This window comes from Lontra canadensis, unplaced genomic scaffold (assembly GCF_010015895.1).
Source record: "Lontra canadensis isolate GAN:19392208 unplaced genomic scaffold, GSC_riverotter_1.0 scaffold3, whole genome shotgun sequence".
Taxonomy (NCBI): domain Eukaryota; kingdom Metazoa; phylum Chordata; class Mammalia; order Carnivora; family Mustelidae; genus Lontra; species Lontra canadensis.
In genome coordinates this window covers 1133093-1154783 of record NW_022630997.1, presented here as the reverse complement: position 1 = coordinate 1154783, position 21691 = coordinate 1133093, and the positions used below count along the sequence as shown (strand labels likewise).

The following is a 21691-nucleotide window of genomic DNA, read 5'->3' as shown; positions in this document are numbered from 1 at the left end:
GATCACATATTGCTCATAGCTCTCATGTCCCTCTAATCTCCTTTAGTCTGAACAGTCCCTCAATCTTTCCTTATCTGTGTTTTATGACATTCATGTTTAAGGAGTACAAAACCTGTAAAAGAAATATAGAATGCTCACTTTGGGTTTGTCTGATGTTCACTAGGATCAGACCGCGGTTGTGCACTATCAGTCAGACTGTTCCATTAGTGATGCTGTGTCCTTGTCATGGAATCATCTAGAGACAAGAGGTCCGTCTTCCCTCACTGATGATGTTCACTTTAATCACCCAGTCAGAATGACAGCCAGTCTCCTGACAGTAGGTTACTTCGTTCCCTTTGCAACCAGTAAGTAACCTGCCAGAGACACTTGAAGACCATGCAAAAAGTTTTATGACTCTTGCCCCAACCCAGTTATAGCAGCCACTGACAACTCTTATCATGAGTGAAAAATGATGAGAAAGCTGTTTTTAATGTCATATTAAAAATAAGAAAACCAGGGCACCTGGCTGGCTCAGCTGGCAGAGCATGTGACTCTTAATCTCAGGGCTTTAAGTCCAAGCTGCACGTTGGGTATATAGATTACTTAAAAACAAAACCTTAAAAAAAAAAAGGTAAGAAAACCATGGCTTTGGGGAAAAAATTATGGGAACTGGTCAAGACCAAAGAAAACCATTGCCAGAATCAGGAACACCTATTTTGAGAGAGCGAGCAAACCACGCAGCTAGCCGATACTTCCGCCATTTATATTCATCCCTAGGTGCTCTGCAGATGTGAAGTAAAGGAACTGTCTCTATTTGTTACAGAGCTGATTGTTAGAAATACTCATAAAATCCCACTAACACCATGCTTAGCGGGGCTTCCAAACACTTTTACAAAATTGAGCAAAATCTAGTTCTGGAAAAGGGGCGGGGGATAAACTCCTCAAGTGATTCTGATGTGGAATGAGGGTTCAATTCACTAGTAAACTGGTCCTCGACCACCAGCATTAGAATCACCTGAATAGGTGTTATAAATGCAAAGTTTTCAGCCCATCACAGACACACCGAATCAGAAATTCTGGAGGTGAGGCCTAGCATTTGATGTTCTAAAGTGCCTGCTAAGTGGTTCTGCAGTGCCGGTCCCTTTCTGCTGGCCATGCCCCCTCCGTGGGGCAGCCTGGCACCTAGCCAGAATGGCATGACTCTGGAGTCCCACTTTCACAAGGACTGGCAAAGGTGCATGGCCACATGGTTCAACCAGCCAGCACGGAAAATCCACAGACAAAAGGCCTGACGCATCACCCAGGCCCTGGACCCCTCCAGCCCAAGGTGAGGTGCCCCACTGTGAAGCATTACACCAAAATGAGAGCTGCCAGGGGCTTCAGCTCAGAAGTTACGAGTGGCTGGCATCTACCAGAAGGTGGCATGGACCACTGGGATTTCAGTGGATGCAAGAAGGCAAAACAAGTCCACAGAGTCCTTGAAGGCTAGCACACAGCAGCTGTGGGGCACTATTCGAAGCCCACCCCTTCCCAGGAAGTCGTTGGTCCCCAAGCAAGGAGAGAGGTCAGCTGAAGACCTCAAACTGGCTACCCAGCTGACAGGACCCGTCATGCCGACATGCAATGTCTATGAGAAGGAGAAAGCCAGAGGCACAACGGAGGAGAGCCGCAAGGCGCTGGCCAGCGTTCACATGGCCTGCGTCCGTGCCCGGCTCTGGCACCCGGGCAAGCAAAGAGGGCCAAGGAAGCTGCAGAACAGGATGCTGAGAAGAAAAAATAAGTGCCACTGGCAAATTGTGACAAAAAATAGTACAAATATATAAATAAAATGCCCTCTGATTCTGATGCACACTAAAGTCTGAGAACCACTATGACTAAAGCCAATAAAGGACAACTGAATTCGAAAAAAAAAGAATGTGTGTTTTTGCTTCCACTGAAAATGGGTATTAAAGAAAAGGCCGATACACAGTCATGACAGCACACCAACACTGCTGTTCTGACTGCACTTGTGTAAGACACATGAACATGCTTGGGGAGGCTGGTGGGCTGGCTGGCTGGTTCGACTGGTGGAGCATGTGACTCTTGATCTCAGGGTGGTGAGTTCAAACCCCACACTGGGTGCAGATAAAATAAAGGAAATAAAGGGGAAAAAAAAAGAAAGAAAGAAAATGAACAAACAAACATGACCATGCCACCTAACAGATGCTGAAGCCTTTTCAGAGACCGGCCGGGAGGCAGGAAGATGTGTGTATACAGACCGGATTTTCCCCAAGGCCACCTTACAAATATCTGGTACTGCTAGACAATTAAAGGACTGCAAACAGGTAATTAAAAAAATCAAGCGTGCAATAACTGTCCATTATTTATTAAGCCTACGGTGTGTCTGGCACTCCACTAGGTTCAATAAGGACATTGAGAGCTGACAAACTTAAAGAAAAGTGGTGAACAGAGAATAACAGCCAAAAGCAAGGAGGTCAAATAATCTCAGAGAGGGTTTCTTGATGGAGGGGGTACTTGAGCTGGGCCTTGAAAGAGGGGTAGACCTGAAACATGCTGATGTCTAAGAAATTTGTGTATTCCAGACATAAAGCCAGGACAAGGATGGCCCTACCAGATATTCAAGTACACAGAGCACTCAAGGTCGGAAGCTGCACGTCACACCCAGGACTAAGTTCTGCCTCAAAATTAAGCCATTTCAGAGGAAAACAGCAGACACGGCTTAATTATTTGGCTTAACTGACAGCCTGACCTAACCCACTCATGAATTTGATTACCCAAGATTATTTATTCACCATTTTGAGTTTAAGTAGGATCAAGTTGGGTCACTTGCAACCAAGAATCCTGGTAATTAGCACACGCATATCACTTTATCATTATTTGCTATGAATTCTTGGCCATCTGAATTTGAGCATCATCACACTCAATCACTCAATCTTGATCTAGTTTAAGAGTCAAAGGAACTAGGAAAAAATATATAGGCTCTCACCAACAGTGTATGAGCTTTAGTTGGTTCTACCTCGCCAATACTTGACCTTGTCAATCTTAATCCTAGTCATTCTGCTGAATACATACTGATATGTCACTGTGGTCTTAATATGCATTTTCCTAGTGACATTGTACACTTTTCATGTTTATTGACCATTTCAACGAATTCTTTTGTGAGATGCCTAGTCACAATTTTGCCCATTTTTTAAAAATGGTTTTGTTGTGGCATCACTGATTGTACTAATTCTTTGTGTATTCTAGACATGTCTTAAGTCAGATATATATGTAGAGCACATTTTTCTCCTAATCTGTACTTTGTTTTTTAATATTCTTTTATGTCTTTTGATAAGAAGTTTTTCATTTTGATTAAGTCCAATTTGCCAAGTTTTTCTTTCATAGTTACAGACCCCAAGGTCATGAAGATGTTCTCCTAGGTTTTTTGTTTTTCACATTTAGGTCTGTAACTGACACCAAATTAATCTTTTTGTTTATATTGTGACATAGGGGTCAAGGCTCATTTTTTGCCAAAAAAGATCCACTTGTTCCAGCATTAATTAAAAGGCTTTCTTTCTAGCACCGAATTGTTTTGGCATTTGTGTCAAAAATCAACTCACTGTACTTGTTAGCCCATTTCTACATTCTCTATAATGTTACACTGATCTATTTGTCTATCTTTATGCTGCCTTAATACTATAGTCATACTGTGTTAACCACTACAGCTTGACCTTGAGTCTTAAAATCAAGTACTTAAGTTCTTCAAGTTTGTCTTGATTATTCCCATCCTCAACATGTCTAATTTTGAGGACCACGTTATTGACTTCTGTGTAGTCTGCTAAAATTTTGATAAGAGTTGTGTTGAATCTACAGATTAATTTGAGGAGAACAGACATTTTAACAAAACTGAGTCTTCCAATCTATGAATTCTCCATGGGAGAGAAAATAAAGGGGCCTACACACAGATTCCTCGACTCTACCTGTCTCTTTTTCCCTTATGATCCAGCTGTATATCTTCACTATTCTGCTGTAATAAATCTTAGCCTTGAATACAAATATATATGGAGTCACAGTAAGTCCTTTTAGTGAATCTCTGAAGAAAGAAGTGACCCTGGGAACCCCAACACATGAGTATATTAATGGTTCATTTCTTTTAATTGCTGAATAGTATTCCATGGTATAGCTGAGTGACAATGTTTCTCCATTTAGTTGTTGAAGAACATTTGAATTGTCTCCAGATCTAATAGCTATGAACAAAAACAAATACAAACATTTGTCAACAAGTTTTGTGTGAACATAAGCTTTCATTTCTCTAGGTAAAAACCTAGGAATGGGACAGTTGGGTACATGGTAAGTGTATGATTAATTTTTAAGATTTTGCCTGTGTTCCAGAATGGCTATACCATTTCGCATTCTCATCAGCAACGTATTAGAAATCCAGCTGTTTGTATCCTCACCAGAATTTGGTACTGTCACTGTGTTTTCCAATTTTAGCTGTTCTAATAGGTGTGAAGTATCTCATCATGGTTCAAATCTGCATTTCCCTAGTGGCTAATGATGCTGAGTTAGTGAAGCATCTATTTAATGCTGGCCCTTTTTACAATTGGGTTAATTACCATCGTACTTTTTTTTTAATATATTCTGGATACAAGTCTTCTCTGGGAATCTCAAACATATTCTTCTAGTCAATAGCTTAACAGTATTTTTTGCAGAACAAAAGTTTTTAGTTTTGATGATTATCAAAGTTTTGTTTTATGCACATCTAAAAACTCATTGCCAAACCCTGAGATCTTCTATTTCTGAAAGCTTTATAGTCTTAGGTTTTATACTTAGATCTGTGACCCATGTTGAGTTAATTTTTGTATAAGGTATGAGATCTTTGGTTAAAATTCATATTTTTGCAAATAAATATCTAATTGTTCCACTATCTTTGTTGAAAAGATCCTTTTCCATTGAATTACCTTTGTACTCTGTCAAACAATGAGGACAACAAGGATGAACCTTACAAACATTATGCTGAGTAAAATAATCTAGACACAAAAGGACAAATATTATAGGATTCCACTTACATGAAGTACCAAGAATCAGCAAATTCATCGAAATGAAAATTAGAACAATGGCCCTTAGGAGGACACGGGAAGGAGGGGGAACTGGTGGGGAGGGGTATCTATTTCATCTTGGGTGAGTGTGCATAACATGTGATTGTGGTGGGCAGAATAATGACTCCCCCCCAAAGATGGGCACATCCTAATCTCCAGAAACTGTGAATATGTTACCCGACAAAGGGGGAATTTAGGTAAAAGATAAAACAGGGAGATTTTCCGGGTAGGTCCAATATTATCACAAGGGTACTTAATGTGGAAAAATGAGACAGAAGCAGCAGTCACTAGTAAGATGAGAAAAGAACTTGAAGGGGGCCGTAACCCAAGAAACACTGGCAGACTCTAGAAGCTGGAAAACGACAAGGAAACAGATTCTCCCTGAAAGCCTCTGCCAAGGAATGCAGTCCTGTTGACAAGTTGATTTCACCCAGTAAGACCCACATCATTCTGGCCTCCATAACTGCAAAATAATAACTCTATGTTGTTTTAAGCCACTAAGTTTGTGGTGATTTGCTACAGTAAAAATAGCAAAAAGTAGTGTTTTTTGAGGAATTACTCCACTAACTTACTGAGTTAATGTTCATAGAGCTATCTTGTATCATCCTTTCCATGTCCATACAGTCTATAGCGTTATCTCCTCTTTCATTACTGGTACTGGTAATTTGTGTCTACCCCCCCCCCCTTTGCTAGTCTGGCTATAAACTTATGAATTTTACTGAGCTTTTTGTTAAAAAAAAAAATACAGCTTTGGCTTTTTTGTTTTTCTTCTGTTTTCAATTTCGTTCATTTCTGATCTATCTTCAGTAGTTCCTTCTATTTGACTTGGGTTTACTTTGCTTTCCTAGTTCTAAGGTAGTAACTTAAATTATTGATTTGAGACATTTTCTTCTAGTAAGTGTACTTAATGCTTCTTAGCACATCTTTGGCTGTATCCCACAAATTTTGATATGCTGTGTTTTCATTTTCATTTAGTTCAAATATTTTAAAATTCCCTTTGAGACTTTTTGATCCACGGATTGTTTAGAAATATTATTTCCACAAGTTCGAATTTCCTTGTCATCTGTTACTGATTTCTAATCTAACTTCATTATGGTCAGAGAACATACCTGATGATTTCAACTCTTTAAGATCTCTTAATGTTTGTTTTACAATCCAGGATGTGGATTATATTGGGGAATGTTCCACGTACACTTGAAAACTATAATATCCTGCTGATGTTGGTGGAGCATTCTACAAATGGTAATTAGCTGTACTTGGTTGGTGGTGGTGTGCAGTTTTTTAATATCCTTGCTTATTTTCTGTTCACTAATTCTGCAGACTACTAAAAGAGAAGTGGTAAAATCTCCAAAAGCGATTTCTCTTTTCAGTTCTGAGTTTTTACTTCATGCATTCTAAAGTTCTGCTGTTAGGTACATGTACACTTACATCTTCTTAGCAAACTGTTTTATCATTGTGTGATGTTATCTCTTGTTCTCTTCTCACACAACCTTTCTTAAAAAATACTTTTAAATTTAAGGGGCATCTGGGTAGCTCAGTCAGGTAAGCATCCATCCATCCGACCCTTGGTTTCTGCTCCGGTTGTGAACTCCGGGTCCTGGGATTGAGCCCTGTGTCAGGCTCCACACTCACTGTGGCATCTGCTTGAGATTCTCTCTCCCTCTGACCCTCCCGCTCATGCTCTCATGCTCTAAAATAGTCTTTAAAAATACATTTTTTAAAATTTAAAATGAGGAGTCCACTAAAGAGGAAGACCTGAGGTCCTAGAAACAAAATTAACTCATGAACGCAATGGGGGAAAAAATCCAAGCATAGCAGGGGGTGCCTGGGTGGCTCAGTGGGTTAAAGCCTCTGCCTTCGGCTCAGGTCATGATCCCAGGGTCCTGGCATCGAGCCCCACATCGGGCTCTCTGCTCAGCGGGGAGCCTGCTTCCTCCTCTCTCTCTACCTGCTTCTCTGCCTACTTGTGATCTCTGTCAAATAAATAAATAAATAAATAAAATCTTAAAAAAAAAAAAAATCCAAGCATAGCAAACAACAAACCTAAAAAGCAACTGGCACAAATTAAGAGGAATAATCCAGAGGGCAAAACTGAAAAATACCCACAAAGAAATCGTAGTTCTCAGTAAATAATACAAATGAAATGCTGGAAGAACTTGATAAAAATGTCAAATTTTTGCTCAATAAGAATGCAGTAATACAAATATAAGTAAGTTAAATTTTAACACAGTCCTGCTCAAGAAAATACACATATGCCTGAAAGCATGGCCTCAAAATACACAAAGCAACAACTTCCAGAACTAAAGAGAAAAACTGAACAGAAACCACAATTAGAGAATTTTAAGAGCCCTCTCAGAAACATAGATCAAGCATAAAACACAGAAATAACTATACAGCAGGTATGAAGATAATAAGCTCTCCAATGAATACAAATATTCAGGGTACTGCTTTAGCACATGTGACATTCACAGAAAGTTCTATGTGCTAGTCACAGAAAAAACCTCAACAGATGACAGGTATATATTCTCTGTCCAAAACATTGACAAGAACTCCTGACAAAAGGAAAGCTTAATATACAAGCACCCTTATGTCTACAATGATTTGTTTTTATTTATTTGAGAGAGAGACAGAGCATGCATGCACAGAGGACGAAGGAGCAGCAGACTCCCTACTGAGCAGGGAGCTCTCCACTGGGCTTGATTCCAGGACCCTGAGACCATGATCTGAGCCAAAGGCAGACACTTACCCAACTAAGCCACCCAGGTGCCCCTTTACAATGATTTTTTTAAAAAACAAAGAAGCGCATTCTAATAAATAATCCGGAGAGAGGAATTTGTAGGGTAATTATGAAATTCTCCCAGATGGTTAACAAAGAAAGTTACAAGGGTTAATGTTTGTGGGTTACTAAGGTGGTGTTCAGAGAGGAAGTTATAGATTCAAATACATTTTTATCAAGTACCAAGAAAGAGTGGAAATGGATGAGCTTATCAGTATTCAACTTAAGCAGAGTTGAAAAAGGGGGCACCTGGGTGGCTCAGTCGTTGAGTGGCTGCCTTCGGCTCAGGTCATGGTCCCAGGGTTCTGGGATCATGCCCCACATTGGGCTCCCTACTCTGTGGGAGGCCTGCTTCTCCCTCTCCTACTCCCCCGACCGTGTTCCCTCTCTCACTGTGTCTCTGTCAAATAAATAAATAAAATCTTGGGGGGCGGGGGCGGGTAGAAGAAGCTAGAAAAAGAAAATAGAGCAAATTCAAAGAATAAGAAAAATAACAGAGTTAAGGGCAAACATCAATGAAGTGGAGAACAAAAACACTAATAAAAATCATTAATATTAAGATGGACAAATTTTTTGACAAGACTGTTCAGAAGAAAAACAAAGAAGATCCAAAAGAAAGAATTGTACAAATAAGTAAAAGCAGAAAAAACAGAATACAATACTAAAAGAAACAAACAACTATACAAGAACAAAATGAAAAAAGGAAATGTTATATAGATAACAGAAATATTAAAAACTGTGTGAAATATTATGAATTAAAAACATTTGAAAATTCAGGTGAAATGGATAAATTTTTTAGAAGATTTTTACTTATTTATTTGGTTTTGTAAGAGAGAGGTGGGCCCATGGGGTCAGGGGGTGGGGAGCAGACTCCCTGCTGAGCAGGGAGCCCGATATGGGGATGTAGGACCCGATCCCAGGACTGTGGGATCATGACCCAAGCTGAACGCAGATGCTTAACCAACTAAGCCACCCAGGCACCCAGAAATGGATAAATTTTGAAAGAATATAAACTGCCAAAATGGCCACAAGACTGGCAGAGTTCATATTGTTACCACAACTTGGTCAAAGAACATCGTATGTTTAATATCGATATGAGAGGAAAAAAAAAACCTGCTGATTCTTCCTCTCAATTCCATGAAGTCCCAAGTCCAGATAATTTTGCATTTTGAAGCAAAGTTCACAAAAGATAAAGATGCAAAAATCCTACATAAACTGTTAACTGAATCCAATGGAGTATTCAAAAAAAAGAAAAATTAGACCAAGCCGTACTTATCCCAATAATACAAAAACAGTCTATTATCTTTGAGTGTAACCTAGGACATTGAAAGATTAAAGAAAAGGGGCACCTGGGTGCCTCAGTGGGTTAAATGTCTGCCTTCAGCTTGGGTCATGATCCCAGGGTTCTGAGATCAAGCCAGGCATTGGGCTCCCTTCTCAGGGGGGAGCTGGCTCCTCCCTCTCCCTCCACCTGCTGCTCCCCAGTGCACAGACACTCTTCCCATTTAAAAAAAAAAAAAAAAAAAAAATCTATCTTAAAAAAAAAATTGAAAGAAAAAACCATAACCCTCTCAAGGACAGGAAAATAGGTATTTAATAAAGTATAAAACCTATTTTATGATGAAAAATTATAAATTATGGCTTGATAGTAAACTCTGGAGTGTAAGAGAAACCATTCGACATTGATTCTTGAAACACTGTCCTTAAAGCAAAATAATTTAATGACAGGATTGTACTTCCTTCCCTACTGGTACAAACACACTAGCAGGTCCTGCAGAGAAAGCAATTACACAATCATAATAACGTAAATGCTATTCACTGGTTTTTGACCTTTATATTATGATAAGATAAAGCACTAAAGTATTGTAAACTGGTAATGCACAATGACTGACACGAATGAGACAGAAGCAATAGAAGGTTGTAGAGATACTAATTTTCTCAACTTATGAAACAGAAACCCTGAAATAGTATCTAAAGTTGCTGGATAGAAAAAGTAATTTTAGAATATGCCTTTACATTCAAAAGGAAAGCAATCGAAGAATTAAAAATAAGTGAAAAACCAACAGCTTCCCAGTTAAGATAGGAAAAAGGCAAGGATGTCCCTCTCACCACTCCTTTTCAACACAACTAGAAGTCAAATGCAGTAAGACAAAAAAAGGAAATAAAAGGTATACTGACAAAGAAGAAAAAAAAAAGTGTTTGCAGATGAAATGTTTCTACATAGAAAACCCAAAGGGAATCCACAAAAAAAACCTCCTGAAACTAATAAGCAATTATAGCAAGATTGCAAAATGCAAGGTTAATATACACGAGTCAATCATATTCCTACATGCTATCAGTGAACACGTAGTTTGAAATTAAAAACACATACCATTCACATTAGCATCCCCCAAAATGAAATTCTTGTGTATAAATCTAACAAAATATGTACAAGATCTGTATAAGGAAAACTATAAAACTGATGAAAGAAATTAAGGAACCACATAAATGGGGAAATATTCCACATTCATGGATAGAAAGATTCAATATTTTCAAGATGTCAGTTCTTCCCAACAAAAACTCAGCTAAGTACCTTTGCTTGGACGGTAAATCTTAAATGGTCCAGAACAGTCCAAAGTTGCTTAGGGGCAATAAGCATCCCCCAACCCCTGCGTGGCAATCTAGAGTCCCACATGCATACGACAGATTTTAAATAAACAACACAGTGATTACAAAGATGAAGGAACAAAACTTGAATCATTCAATTCTATCTTCTACGAGGTAACTTGGGAGTGTTCAGTAGTGTTTAATATATAAAACAGTGTGAGGGCACCTGGGTGGCTCAGTGGGTTAAAGCCTCTGCCTTCAGCTCAGATCATGATCCCAGCGTCCTGGGATCAAGCCCCACATCAGGCTCTCTGCTCGGTAGGGAGCCTGCTTTCTCCTTTCCCTCCCTCTCTCCCTGCCTCTCTGCTTACTTGTGATCTCTGCCTGTCAAATCAATAAATAAATCTTAAAAAAAAAAAGTGTGAAATAAGAGGTATATAATAAGTGCAAATTTTAGCTCATACATGAACTATTTCACTAAATTTGAATAATAGATTTAATACTGAAATGTATTCTTCTCAGTTATCTGCTTTGTAACTAAAGAATGAATCAAGAAAATACACAAACATCAGGGGCATGATTTGGTAACTGCCTCACTTATGTCTTTTGCAGTTGTCTGTTCTGTTAGAATTCACTTACTAATTATCAGACAATTATTTCCTTTTTGTACTGCAAGAACTTGGGAAGTTATTTTTATTCAAAGAATTCATTATACAATTAAAACAAAAATTTTCTAATCTCCTGTGTGGTACCCACCAACATGAAACAACATCCACAGTGATATCAAACAAAAAAGTACTCAAAAATGGGGGAGCAGGGGACAGAGGAAGGTGATAGAAGCAATGCCAGAACCATTTTGAAATGTGGAATACCTTAAGCATTGTATATGGCTTCATTTACTGATTATTACTGAAAATAATTCTGTAGTAAAAAGGGAAGTATCTTTAAAAAATGATCCAGGGAGCCAAATATGGTCCTGATTAAACAGTCTAGTTCTAGAGTCTGTAATCTTAATTATCTCTATTATCAAAAGAACTAAAAGCACTACAGATTCAATGCAATCTCTACCAAAATGCTGTCACTTTTTGCAGAAATGGGCGATTTGATTCTAAATTTATATGGAAATGGAAGGGACCTGAAGAGCTAAGACTGTATCAAAAAGGAACAAAGCTGAAGGGCTCACATTTCTTGATTTTAAAACTTACTGCAAAGCTACAGTAATTAAGACAACATGGTACTGGCATAAGGATAAACATATAGACCAATAGATGGAATTGAAAGTTCAGTAAAGCTATATATCTATGATCCAGTGGTTTTTTTGACAAACGTGGCAAAACCATTCACTGGGGAGAAAGAAGTCTTTTTGACAAATAGTACAAGAGCTTCCAGGTTGGTGAATGCAACCCCTGCTGGGAGCTAGCTAACATACCCCAGTTCCCTGGAGACAGAAGCGTGAGGTACCATCCAGACCTCACCCTATGTCCCTCTTCATCTGGCTGCTCATCTGTATAGTTCATCATATCCTGTATAATAAACTGGTAAATGTAAAAAATAAACCAAAACCAAATGATACTGGGACAACTAACTATCCACATGCAAAAGAATGAATCTGGATCCCTACCTCATACCTTATATAAAAACTATTTCAAAATGAATCAAAGATCTAAATCTAAGAGCTCAAGCCACAAAACTCATAAATTTTTATGACCTGGCATTAGACAATGGGTTCTTAGATTTGGCCATCAAAGGGAAAAGAGATAAACTGGTTATGACTTTGTCAAAATTAAAAACTTATACAAGTAAAATGTTATGGAAGCTTTTCTGTTGCTTTCTGTCCTTTACATAAATTATAGTATATTATGTACAAAATAATTAAAACTTACATCAAAAGATACTACCAAGTGAAGACAATCCAAAAAATGGTAACAAACATTTGCAAATAATATATATCTGACAAGTCTAGTATGCAGAATCTTAAAAAAAAGTCTTATCTCAACAATAAAGACAAAAACCTAATTAAAGGATTTAAATACACATTTCTCGAAAGAAGATATACAAATGGGGGCACCTGGGTGGCTCAGTGGGTTAAAGCCTCTGCCTTCGGCTCAGGTCATGATCCCAGGGTCCTGGGATCGAGCCCTGCATCAGGCTCTCTGCTCAGTGGGGAGCCTGCTTCCACCTCTCTCTCTCTGCCTGCCTCTCTCTCTCTGCCTACTTGTGATCTCTGTCTGTCAAATAAATAAATAAAATCTTAAAAAAAAAAAAAAAGATATACAAATGGCCAACATGCATATTAAAAGAGGCTATTATCATTAGTCAGTAGGGAAACGTAAATCAAGGAGTTACCACTTCACACCCACTAGGATGCCTATAACAAAACAACAGAAAATACCAAGTGTTAGATGTGAGAAAGTGGAAACCTCACAAATTACTGATGAGAATTTAAAATGCTGCAGCCACTTGGGACAACAGTTTGGCAGGTCCTCAAAGAATTAAACATAAAATTACCTTATGACCCAGCAAGCCCATTCCTAGGTATGTTACCAAGAGGACTTAAAACATACATTCACACAAAAATTTGCACACGGATGTTTACAGCAGCACTATTCACAATAACCAAGAAGTGGAAACAACCAAGGGCAATTCATCAATGAGCGGATAAACAAAATGTGGTACATCCACTCAATGGAATATTATTTTCAATCATAAAAAGGAATGAAGTGCTGATATATGCTACTGCATGGTTCCACTTTGAAAATCTTATGCTAAGTGAAAAGCCAGGCACAGAAGCCCACAGTATTATTCCATTTACATAAATGTCCATGCTAGGTTAATATTAAACAGAAGTCGACGGATTACCAGAGACTGGAAGAAGGAGCAACTGGGAGTGATTGGCTCACTGGCACAGGATTTCTTTTTGGGGTGATGGAAATGATAGTGAATTGTACATTTCTAAATGGTTAATTTCATGTTATGTGAGTTATATCTCAACAAAAAAATTTTTATTTTTTATTTATTTTTATTATTTATTATTTTTTTTTATTTTACTTTACACAAAGGGGGTGCCTGGGTGGCCCAGGTGGTTAAGCATCCAACTCTTGGTTTTGGCTCCAGTCATGATCATCAGGGCCTTGAGATGGAGCCCTACACAGGGCTCTGCACTCAGCTCTGAGTCTGCTTAAGATTCTCTCCCTCTGTCCTTCCCATTCATGCTCATGCTGTTTAAAATAAATAAAATCTTAAAAATAAATAAATACAGGCACTAAAAGCAGAAACAAAAGTGGTTACCTCTGTGGGGAAAGAGCATCCTTTTACTGATCATTTAATACCACTGTGATTTTTTTTGTAACCATGTGCAAGGTATTATTTAATAACCTCAAAATGCATATATACACATTTGTACTTTTTGCCCCAGGTACTTCTCAGAGAACTTGCCTCACTGTTGAAGTGTGGGCCTCAACAGTCAGGACTGTCCTACAAAACTCTGTGCCCTGGCCATAGCTGTTGGTGCATGAGTGGACTCCTGACTCCATGCTGGGCCAATCAGATTCTCTAGCCCTAGCATCGGGGATTAAGATAAAGATGCTACCTAGTGTGGAACTGAGAACAAGTGAATTTGGGAGTTGTGGAGTTGAGGTAATTAAATTCATGTACAGAGATGAATGTGGCCTAAGGAAGAAAAACTGATAAGAGTTGCTTAGATTCCAGCTATCTTTCCAGTTCCTGATTCTGCTCTTGGGATGCCAAGATGCCCTCCCTATCTCTGGGTTCTACAGCCTTATAACAAATGCCTTTTTTCAGTGGCCTACCAAGATCAGGATGATAGGAGAGATCTAAGGTGGGTACAAACAAAAGGTGATGAATTATCTAGAATCATGGTGACAATAAAAAAGCAGACTGACTTTTAGTCGATTTTATTATTGCTTTAAATTCTCTAAAATGATAGTGATCAAGGGGCACCTTGGTGCCGCAGTCAGTTGAGCATCTGACTCATTGTTTCGGCTCAGGTTGTGATTTCCCGTCCTGGAATCAAGCCCCTGCGCCAGGCTTTGTGCTCGGTGATGAGTCTGCTTGGGGACTCTGTCTCTCTCTGCCCCTCTCCCCCAGCTTACACTCTCTGTTTCTCTACCTCTCTCTCAAATAAATCTTTAAAAAATAAAATAAATAAAATACTAGTGATCAAATACTTCTCCCTATCTTCCTCCACAAACCACTGCTTTCTGCATGAGCTAGTCTGTTAGATACATAGTACCTTGAATGTAACCAGTAATAATCTTAACCCAACCAACAATCTAAAGAGAAAATAGTGAAAGAAATCAGAGTCGATATGCATTCCTGCTTTGTCCAAAATTAACAGAAGTCATTAATTCAAGTAAAGAAAATTTATTTTAAATATTAAAAGAGAAAAAAGTAAATAGAACTTTCTTAAAAAATTACGATTCCTGCCTTTGTTTAAAGGAAGTGATGTGATATGGATAACTAAATGAACAGTCACTGTAGGGACTAAGCCATTAGCACTATGCACATAACAGAGACCAACAAAGATAGGTTGAACCAAAGTATTTCTAAATCATAATTTAAACCTTTGGATCTCAATGTCCTGTACATAAGATCTTTTAGAAACTCTGAGGGAAACATTAAAGACATTTTATGAAAGCTTAAAGGAAAAAAATGTACATTATGAACAACTGTAATATAGCACATACAAAACCAAGATACAGATTGTATCACAAAAATGAATTATGATCCCTGTAGTTACGACTGGCCACTCACTGAATTTCAAAGTTTCCAATCTGAATGAAGAAGAAAGAATTAGGACTTGCATGGGAAGGTAACTCAAACCTGGTAGGATCTTGAATCCTCTGAGAATAGGAGGTCCACCAGGACTGTCCTAATCTGAGACTTGTGGTCACAGTACCATCCCAGTTCGCAACAATTCTGATTGATTCATCAGTCTTTTCACTGCCTCTATTCCGCACATATTCATTGAGCATTTTTAACGTACAAGGTGTATTCTAGGCAATGAGGATATACTGGTGAATAAGTCAGATACAGGCCCTCAACTTCCTGAGTAAAAAGCGTAGCAAAGGAATCCAGGAAACAAGTTCTTCAACAACTTACTTTACATATGTGAAAATTAATAAAAGGAAACCTCACTAAAGTGGACCTGGGGGGCGCTTGGGTGGCTCAGGTGGTTAAGCATCTGCTTTTGGCTCAGGTCATAATCCTGGGGTCCTGGGATGGAATCCATGGTTGGATTCCCTGCTCAGCAGGGAGTTTGCTTCTCCCTCCGCCCCTCCCACTGCTCATAAGAGCGCTCTCTCTCTCTCTCTCTCTCAAATAAGTAAGTAAAATCTTCAAAAAAAAAAAAAAATTAAGAAGGGACACCTGAGTGGCTCTGTCATTAAGCATCTGCCTTCGGCTCAGATCATGATCCCAGGGTCCTGGGATTGAGTCCCGCATCAGGCTCCTTCCTAAACGGGGAGTCTGCCTCTCCCTCTGTTTGTGCTCACACACACCCCTCTGGAAAATAAATCTTTTAAAAAAATTAATTAAGAAAAATAAGTAAAGGAGCTAGAAGAGGCTGAAAAGGGGAGCTGTACCACCCAATGTCAATTATAAGAACTGTCATTTACAGACCCCTAACAAGAAGACTCTGCAACAGGAAAGAATCAATTACAGGCACCAACAGGGAGAGTTGTACATCGCATCTCCTACAGGAAGTCTACCATCCTTACAACCCAACCACTGAGAAACCAGCATCACCTTCAACTCCTGCTTCTCTCCAATGGGCTTTCCTTCAAAATAATCCATCCCAACGTCCTCCTCTGTAAAATAAAGTTCCTCTCCTTTGTTTGTGGGACTTGTCTACAGTTTGCACAGCCTGCATGTCCCAAACTGCAGTTTCTCTGTTATTTCCTAATAAACCCATTTTTACTGTTAAAGTAACTGGCAGTTTTATTTTTTAGATTAACACATGTTACTTTCCAGGACACATAGGATCCTGTAGTAATCGAAGCAGGGAGTACCTAACTTATGTTCCCAAAAGAAAAGAGGTAGCCAGGAATGTACAAGTGGAACGAGGTGGGGATGAGGCAAAGGAAACAGCTGATGCAGAGGACCTAGAGGAAAGATTCAAAACAAAGAACTGAAAGAAGGTTCAACAGGAGAGGGAATGCCGTGATGAGGTCTGAGAGGAGGAGGAGATGAGGGGAGGAGCCAAGAAAGGTCTCATAAACCACTAGAGACATTTCTCTATCTGGGTGAAAATCAATTTAAAACAATTTACTACAAAACAGAAGTGAGTCTACAAGTTTAACACCTTGTGACTTACTTTTCACAGAAACATACCTGTAATGCTGTTATCATAAAAGCTTTCAATATATTCACGGTGATTAAAAAAAAATACAGTGAAGATGTATACTTCAGAAGAGCTTCTCCCCAAAAATTATGACTATAAAGCACATTATTTTCTTCTCTATAACACACAATCTATATGGGAAAAGAAGGCATCCTGTGGGGAAACATATCAACAAGGTCCAGGTGCCCACGACAATTTACAAAATTTACAAAATACCATAAAGCCAGTATTTCATACCCAAACATACCCTTTCTGCACTATAATGAAACGTGCCCCTTAGGATCACACACTTAGTATGCAAAATCTGACAAATACTTTCAAAACTACATCAAATATAAAATTATCCCATGTATCCGTCAAGACTACAGTATGGGCTATTTCTCATAAACGTTCTAAATATCTGTAACTGGAACTTTGCCCTTAAGCACCAAAACTTTTTACTTTTGATGGAATTTCCCTAAAAATTACCAATGCATCTACACCCACCAACTGTGCAGTTTAATCTTCACTCCACATTTTGGGGCCATTGTTTTGGACATTAATTATGGGCTCCAGTATTCACTGTGAACGAGAATTTAGTGGAGGTATAGGTGCCCCTTCCTCAAAGCACCCTATGGTTACAGTGATTTTTTTTTTTAACCTTTTAAAAATATATATACACATAGTTGTAGATTTCGTCTTTACCACTTGTCAGTGTTCACGGGCTACAATCCGGACGCCTATCCAGGCCTCCTTCTAATTTGCTGCTTGTAAGTTTCGGCCTAGGAAACCAGAAAACTAAACTAGCTCAAATTTTATGGAAAATGAATAAAGAGTTGCTGAGTCCCTCCTACCAGAAATACATGGATTTTACGCCACTGATCTGGCTGCTGGAGACTATCTAGCGTCTCCCTAGCCCTTCTCACCCATACCCCACGGTGTTTCCCAGGAGCGGAGGCCACTCCTACAACGCCAAGTTATCTCCAGGTGCTACAACCTAAGGGATTCCTGGTTTGCCTCCACCACTCCTAAGTGCAAAATGAGGAGGGAGGGGGCCAAAATGACCAGTTCACCGCACGCAAACCTAAAATTCCCCCCGTGGACGCTTCACGGGAAAGTAGCATTTACAAAAAAACTGCAACTAAAATGTACTAAGCTTGTCTGCAGCATTCTCGGCTCTTTCTGCGCAGGAGCTCGTCTGAGCAGTCCCACGTTTCTCGCTGGCTCTGGCACGAGAGCAGACGTCTACCTGGCAGGTGGAAAAGTCATCCCAAGAGCAAAATTAAGCCCTTACACCCAATCTCATCTCGGAAAGAGAGGATGTGTGCAATACAGTAGTTAGAGCCAACTTCGGCGGCGAGCGAGCACTCCCCCCAACACCGGAAGTTTTGAAATATCCTGCAGGCTCCCCGTAGGCAAAGTGCTTTTCCTCGCCCGGTCTCAGCGGGTCCCCAAGGTTCAAGGACCCCTCCGCGAACTGCCGCACGCGGGGCGCGGGTCCCCGGTGCGCCACGGAGAGGAGCGAGGCCGACAATCACGGCCGACTGCCGGCTCCTCGCCGCGTAACCTTGGCCGCTAGCGAATCGCGAATCGGGCAGGTGGGAGGCACCTGCGGCCGAGCCGGGAAGCCGCGGCCCGGGCCCCCGCACCGGCGCCGGCACCGGGGTGCCTCAGCGTCGCCCGCGCAGGCCCGGCCGGCCGCGAGAGCCTTCGGGGGAGCCCCGCGTGGGGCCGCGCGGCGGGGCCGGGCCCCGAGCTCGGGAAACTCGGCGGCCCGCCCGGCCCATCCCCGGCGCCGCCACTCACCGAAGAAGCCTTGCACGATCCCGAGCGGGTGGCTGAGCCAATCCTCCCCACAGGGCATCTCGCCGACGGGCCGGGGCCGCCGCGGCCCGGCGTCCCGCGCCGCGGCTCCTCCTCGGGGGCTCGGTCGCTCGTAGCCCGCGCCCTCCCACGCACGGCGAGCTTCGGGGCGCGGGCCGCCCGGCCTCCCGGCGCCTCAGGGAACCGCGGCTGTGGCGGCGACAGCCGAGAAGCAGCTGGCCACGGGCAGGCGGCGCGTGCGGGCCCCCAGCCTCCACTTCGCACAATGGCGGGAAATAGGCGCCGCCGACCGCGCTGCCTGCGACCTGGGTGGAGCTCGCGCGGGGAGGGGCGGCGGGAACGCGCGGCGCGGCCCCGCGGGCGGGAGGAGGGGCGGGTCGGCATGCGCGGGGGCGGGGCGGGACGGGGCGGGGCCGCGACGCGGCGGCAGAGCCGCCGCCATCTTGGAGATGGGCAAAAGGAAGGGCAAGCGGGGCTTTGGCGAGACTGGCATTGGGGCAGAGGTTGACGTGTCGCAGTTTATCACGCTGAGCGAGTGTGAAGGGGGAAACTGCCGATGTCCAGTTTATTAATTCATGATAGGAGGCCTTGCCCAGGTAGGAGGCCGCAGCAACCTGAAAGTACAAACCCAAGGAGAACCTGGGGTCCTCTCTGGGCAGAATTAGGGGATGAAACAGCCCTTGGGGTGCACCCACCTCCTCTTGGTGCTGATGTGATTTTGGTTTTGGTTTTGCTCCTTTCTCTGTAGCCCTGCCTGAAACCCATGCAGTGATTTTCCTTCAGCTACATAACGTCTTATCCCTCTGAGGGAGGTATGCATTTCGGTAAGGGGCACTTTGAAAAACCCCAAACGCCCTTTGCTTGTCATCTCCAGCGCTATGTTAGAGGGACCAGTTCCTAAATGAGAGGCAAGCTCATAACTGAAAACCTACCTGGTCTGCCTCTGCCTAGAAGCTGGAAACAGCCAGGGAGCTTTGACAGGTTCATGCAGAAGGTGTACAGGTACACAGCTGCAAAGCGAAAATCGTAGTAAGGCGAGTCAAACGAATTTTTTGGTGTTCCAGTACACACAAAGATTATGTGTATGCTATACTATAGTCTATTAAGTGTGCAATAGCATTATGTCTAAAAGAAGGTGCATAATTTAAAATATTGCTTAAGGGCGCCCGGGTGGCTCAGTCCTTTAGCGGCTGCCTTCAGCTCCAGTCATGATCCCGGGGTCCTGGGATCGAGCCCCACATTGGGCTCCCTGCGTGGCGGAAAGCCTGCTTCTCCCTCTCCCACTTACCCTGCTTGTGTTTCCTCTCTCACCGTGTCTGTGTCAAATAAATTTAAAAATCTTTTAAAAAAAATATATATTGCTTTAAAGATACTGTCCTCAGGGGGCTTCTGGGTGGCTCAATCGGTTAACCAGCCCAGGTCCTGATCTCGGGGTCACTAGATGGAGTCCCACATCCAGCGCTCATGGGGAGTCTGCTTAAGATTCCCTCTCCCTCTGTTCCTCCCTTTCCCAAATAAATAAATAAATCTTCAAAAAAAAAAAAAGTGCTGTCATCTGAACTTTCAACAAGTCATAATAACCCATCAGTGATCATCATAACAAACACATTAATAAGGAAAATGTTTGAAATGCCATGAGAATTACGAAACTTGTCACAGAGATACACAGTGAGCAAATGCTTTTGGAAAAATAACATCAATGGACTTGCTCAGAATAGTGTTGCCACAAACTTGAAATTTGTAAAAAGAAAAAAACCACACAAACAAAAAAAACCCCAAAAAACCAACAAACAAAAAAACCCACAGTATCTGTGAAGTGCAATAAAGCATAATAAAACAATGCATGCCTGTATGGAGATATCCTCAGAGTGGAGATGGAGGCATCAGTACACACAAAGATCAAATCTAGCGGTAACCTTTTAGTGAGGAAATTTGGAAAATATCCAAGTTTGGCGATGAAATAGCATGTTTCTCCTAGGCCTGGAATGTACCTGAGAAAACTGCAGTATCAACAGCCAGAAATAGAGCTCGTTAACAGAAGAATGATCTGAATGGAGTCGGCAAAGTGGGGAGCCCACGAACAAGAACTGAATTCAAATCTCAAGTCCCACTTGGGGCAAAGAGGGTGGTCATTTGTACATCTCATTATGAACTAATTGGTCGGCATACTGGATTATACATCTGGCTCTTGTGAGTCTGGGTGAGTTGAGAACACTGATGTGAACATCCAAAGGCACTACCACCACTTGGTTCATTTATTCATTTGTTTCGCCGAGAGGGTTGCCAAGTCCCTCGTAGCAAATGGAGAAATCCCATATTTTAGCTTTGTGACCAGTAACATGCAAATTAAATGTATACAGCCACAAAAACATCTGCGTTTAAGTCATGATAATCTAAGATTTGTTTCATAGGAAATTGCAGATGGATACCAAGTCAGCAGTGGCTAGGGACACTGCAGTTTTAGGTTTCTCCCTCTGTATGTAGTTACTTATAAACAGACAGTTGCTCAGATTTACTTAAAGAGACACTGTGATGTTTTTGAAATGTCATTATTTTATAATGTGAATGACTGCAACATCTAATTCCTTGGTGGGAAGATTTGATACTACTAATAAGTAGTTGTGAAAACATAAGTGGCCAGGGCAGGGTCCAAAAGAGTACATCTCCAGGGCACGATTTTTTCCCCACCACCAGTAACAGCACTTCTGCCCCCATTCTCCAAGCCTGTATTTTCAAGGAAGGCATTAAGTAATTCCTTTACCTTTGTGGGGTAAAGAAAAAGGATGCTCAAGGGCTTTCCTGAAATGTGACATTTACACTAGGACTTGAAAGATAAATAAGAGTTAACTAGGCAAAAAGTGGGGCGGAAGAGTGTTCCAAGCCTAGGAAAACAAAACTTGCAAAGAAAAATTAATGACAATGACATTGTATTGTCGTTGTAATGACAATGCATTATATGACTTGGCTACTAATAGTCTTTATATAATCATAATACTGTTAAAATTTGAATGTCGATCTAACCAGCATTATAATTTAACTTTAGTGAGAGGCAAAAGGGGAAAGGGCTCATATGTGATGAGGACAAAGATCAAAAGGGGCAAAATCTTC

General features: G+C 41.1%; 1 protein-coding gene and 1 pseudogene across 2 annotated transcripts in view; one reads left to right on the top strand and one right to left on the bottom strand.

Moving 5' to 3' along the window:
• MCMBP (minichromosome maintenance complex binding protein) overlaps positions 1 to 18882 on the bottom strand; it is a 47689-nt gene extending 28807 nt beyond the window's left edge. The window contains exon 1 of one of the 2 annotated variants that reach the window (XM_032878506.1): positions 18566 to 18882. In XM_032878506.1, coding sequence (XP_032734397.1) covers positions 18566 to 18623 — 58 coding nt within the window. In that variant the 5' untranslated portion in view covers positions 18624 to 18882. The remainder of the gene's footprint in view (positions 1 to 18565) is intronic. The other variant, XM_032878517.1, reaches the window with a different exon arrangement.
• On the top strand, positions 1134 to 1759 carry LOC116858432 (annotated as a pseudogene).
• Positions 18883 to 21691: the final 2809 nt, after the last annotated feature.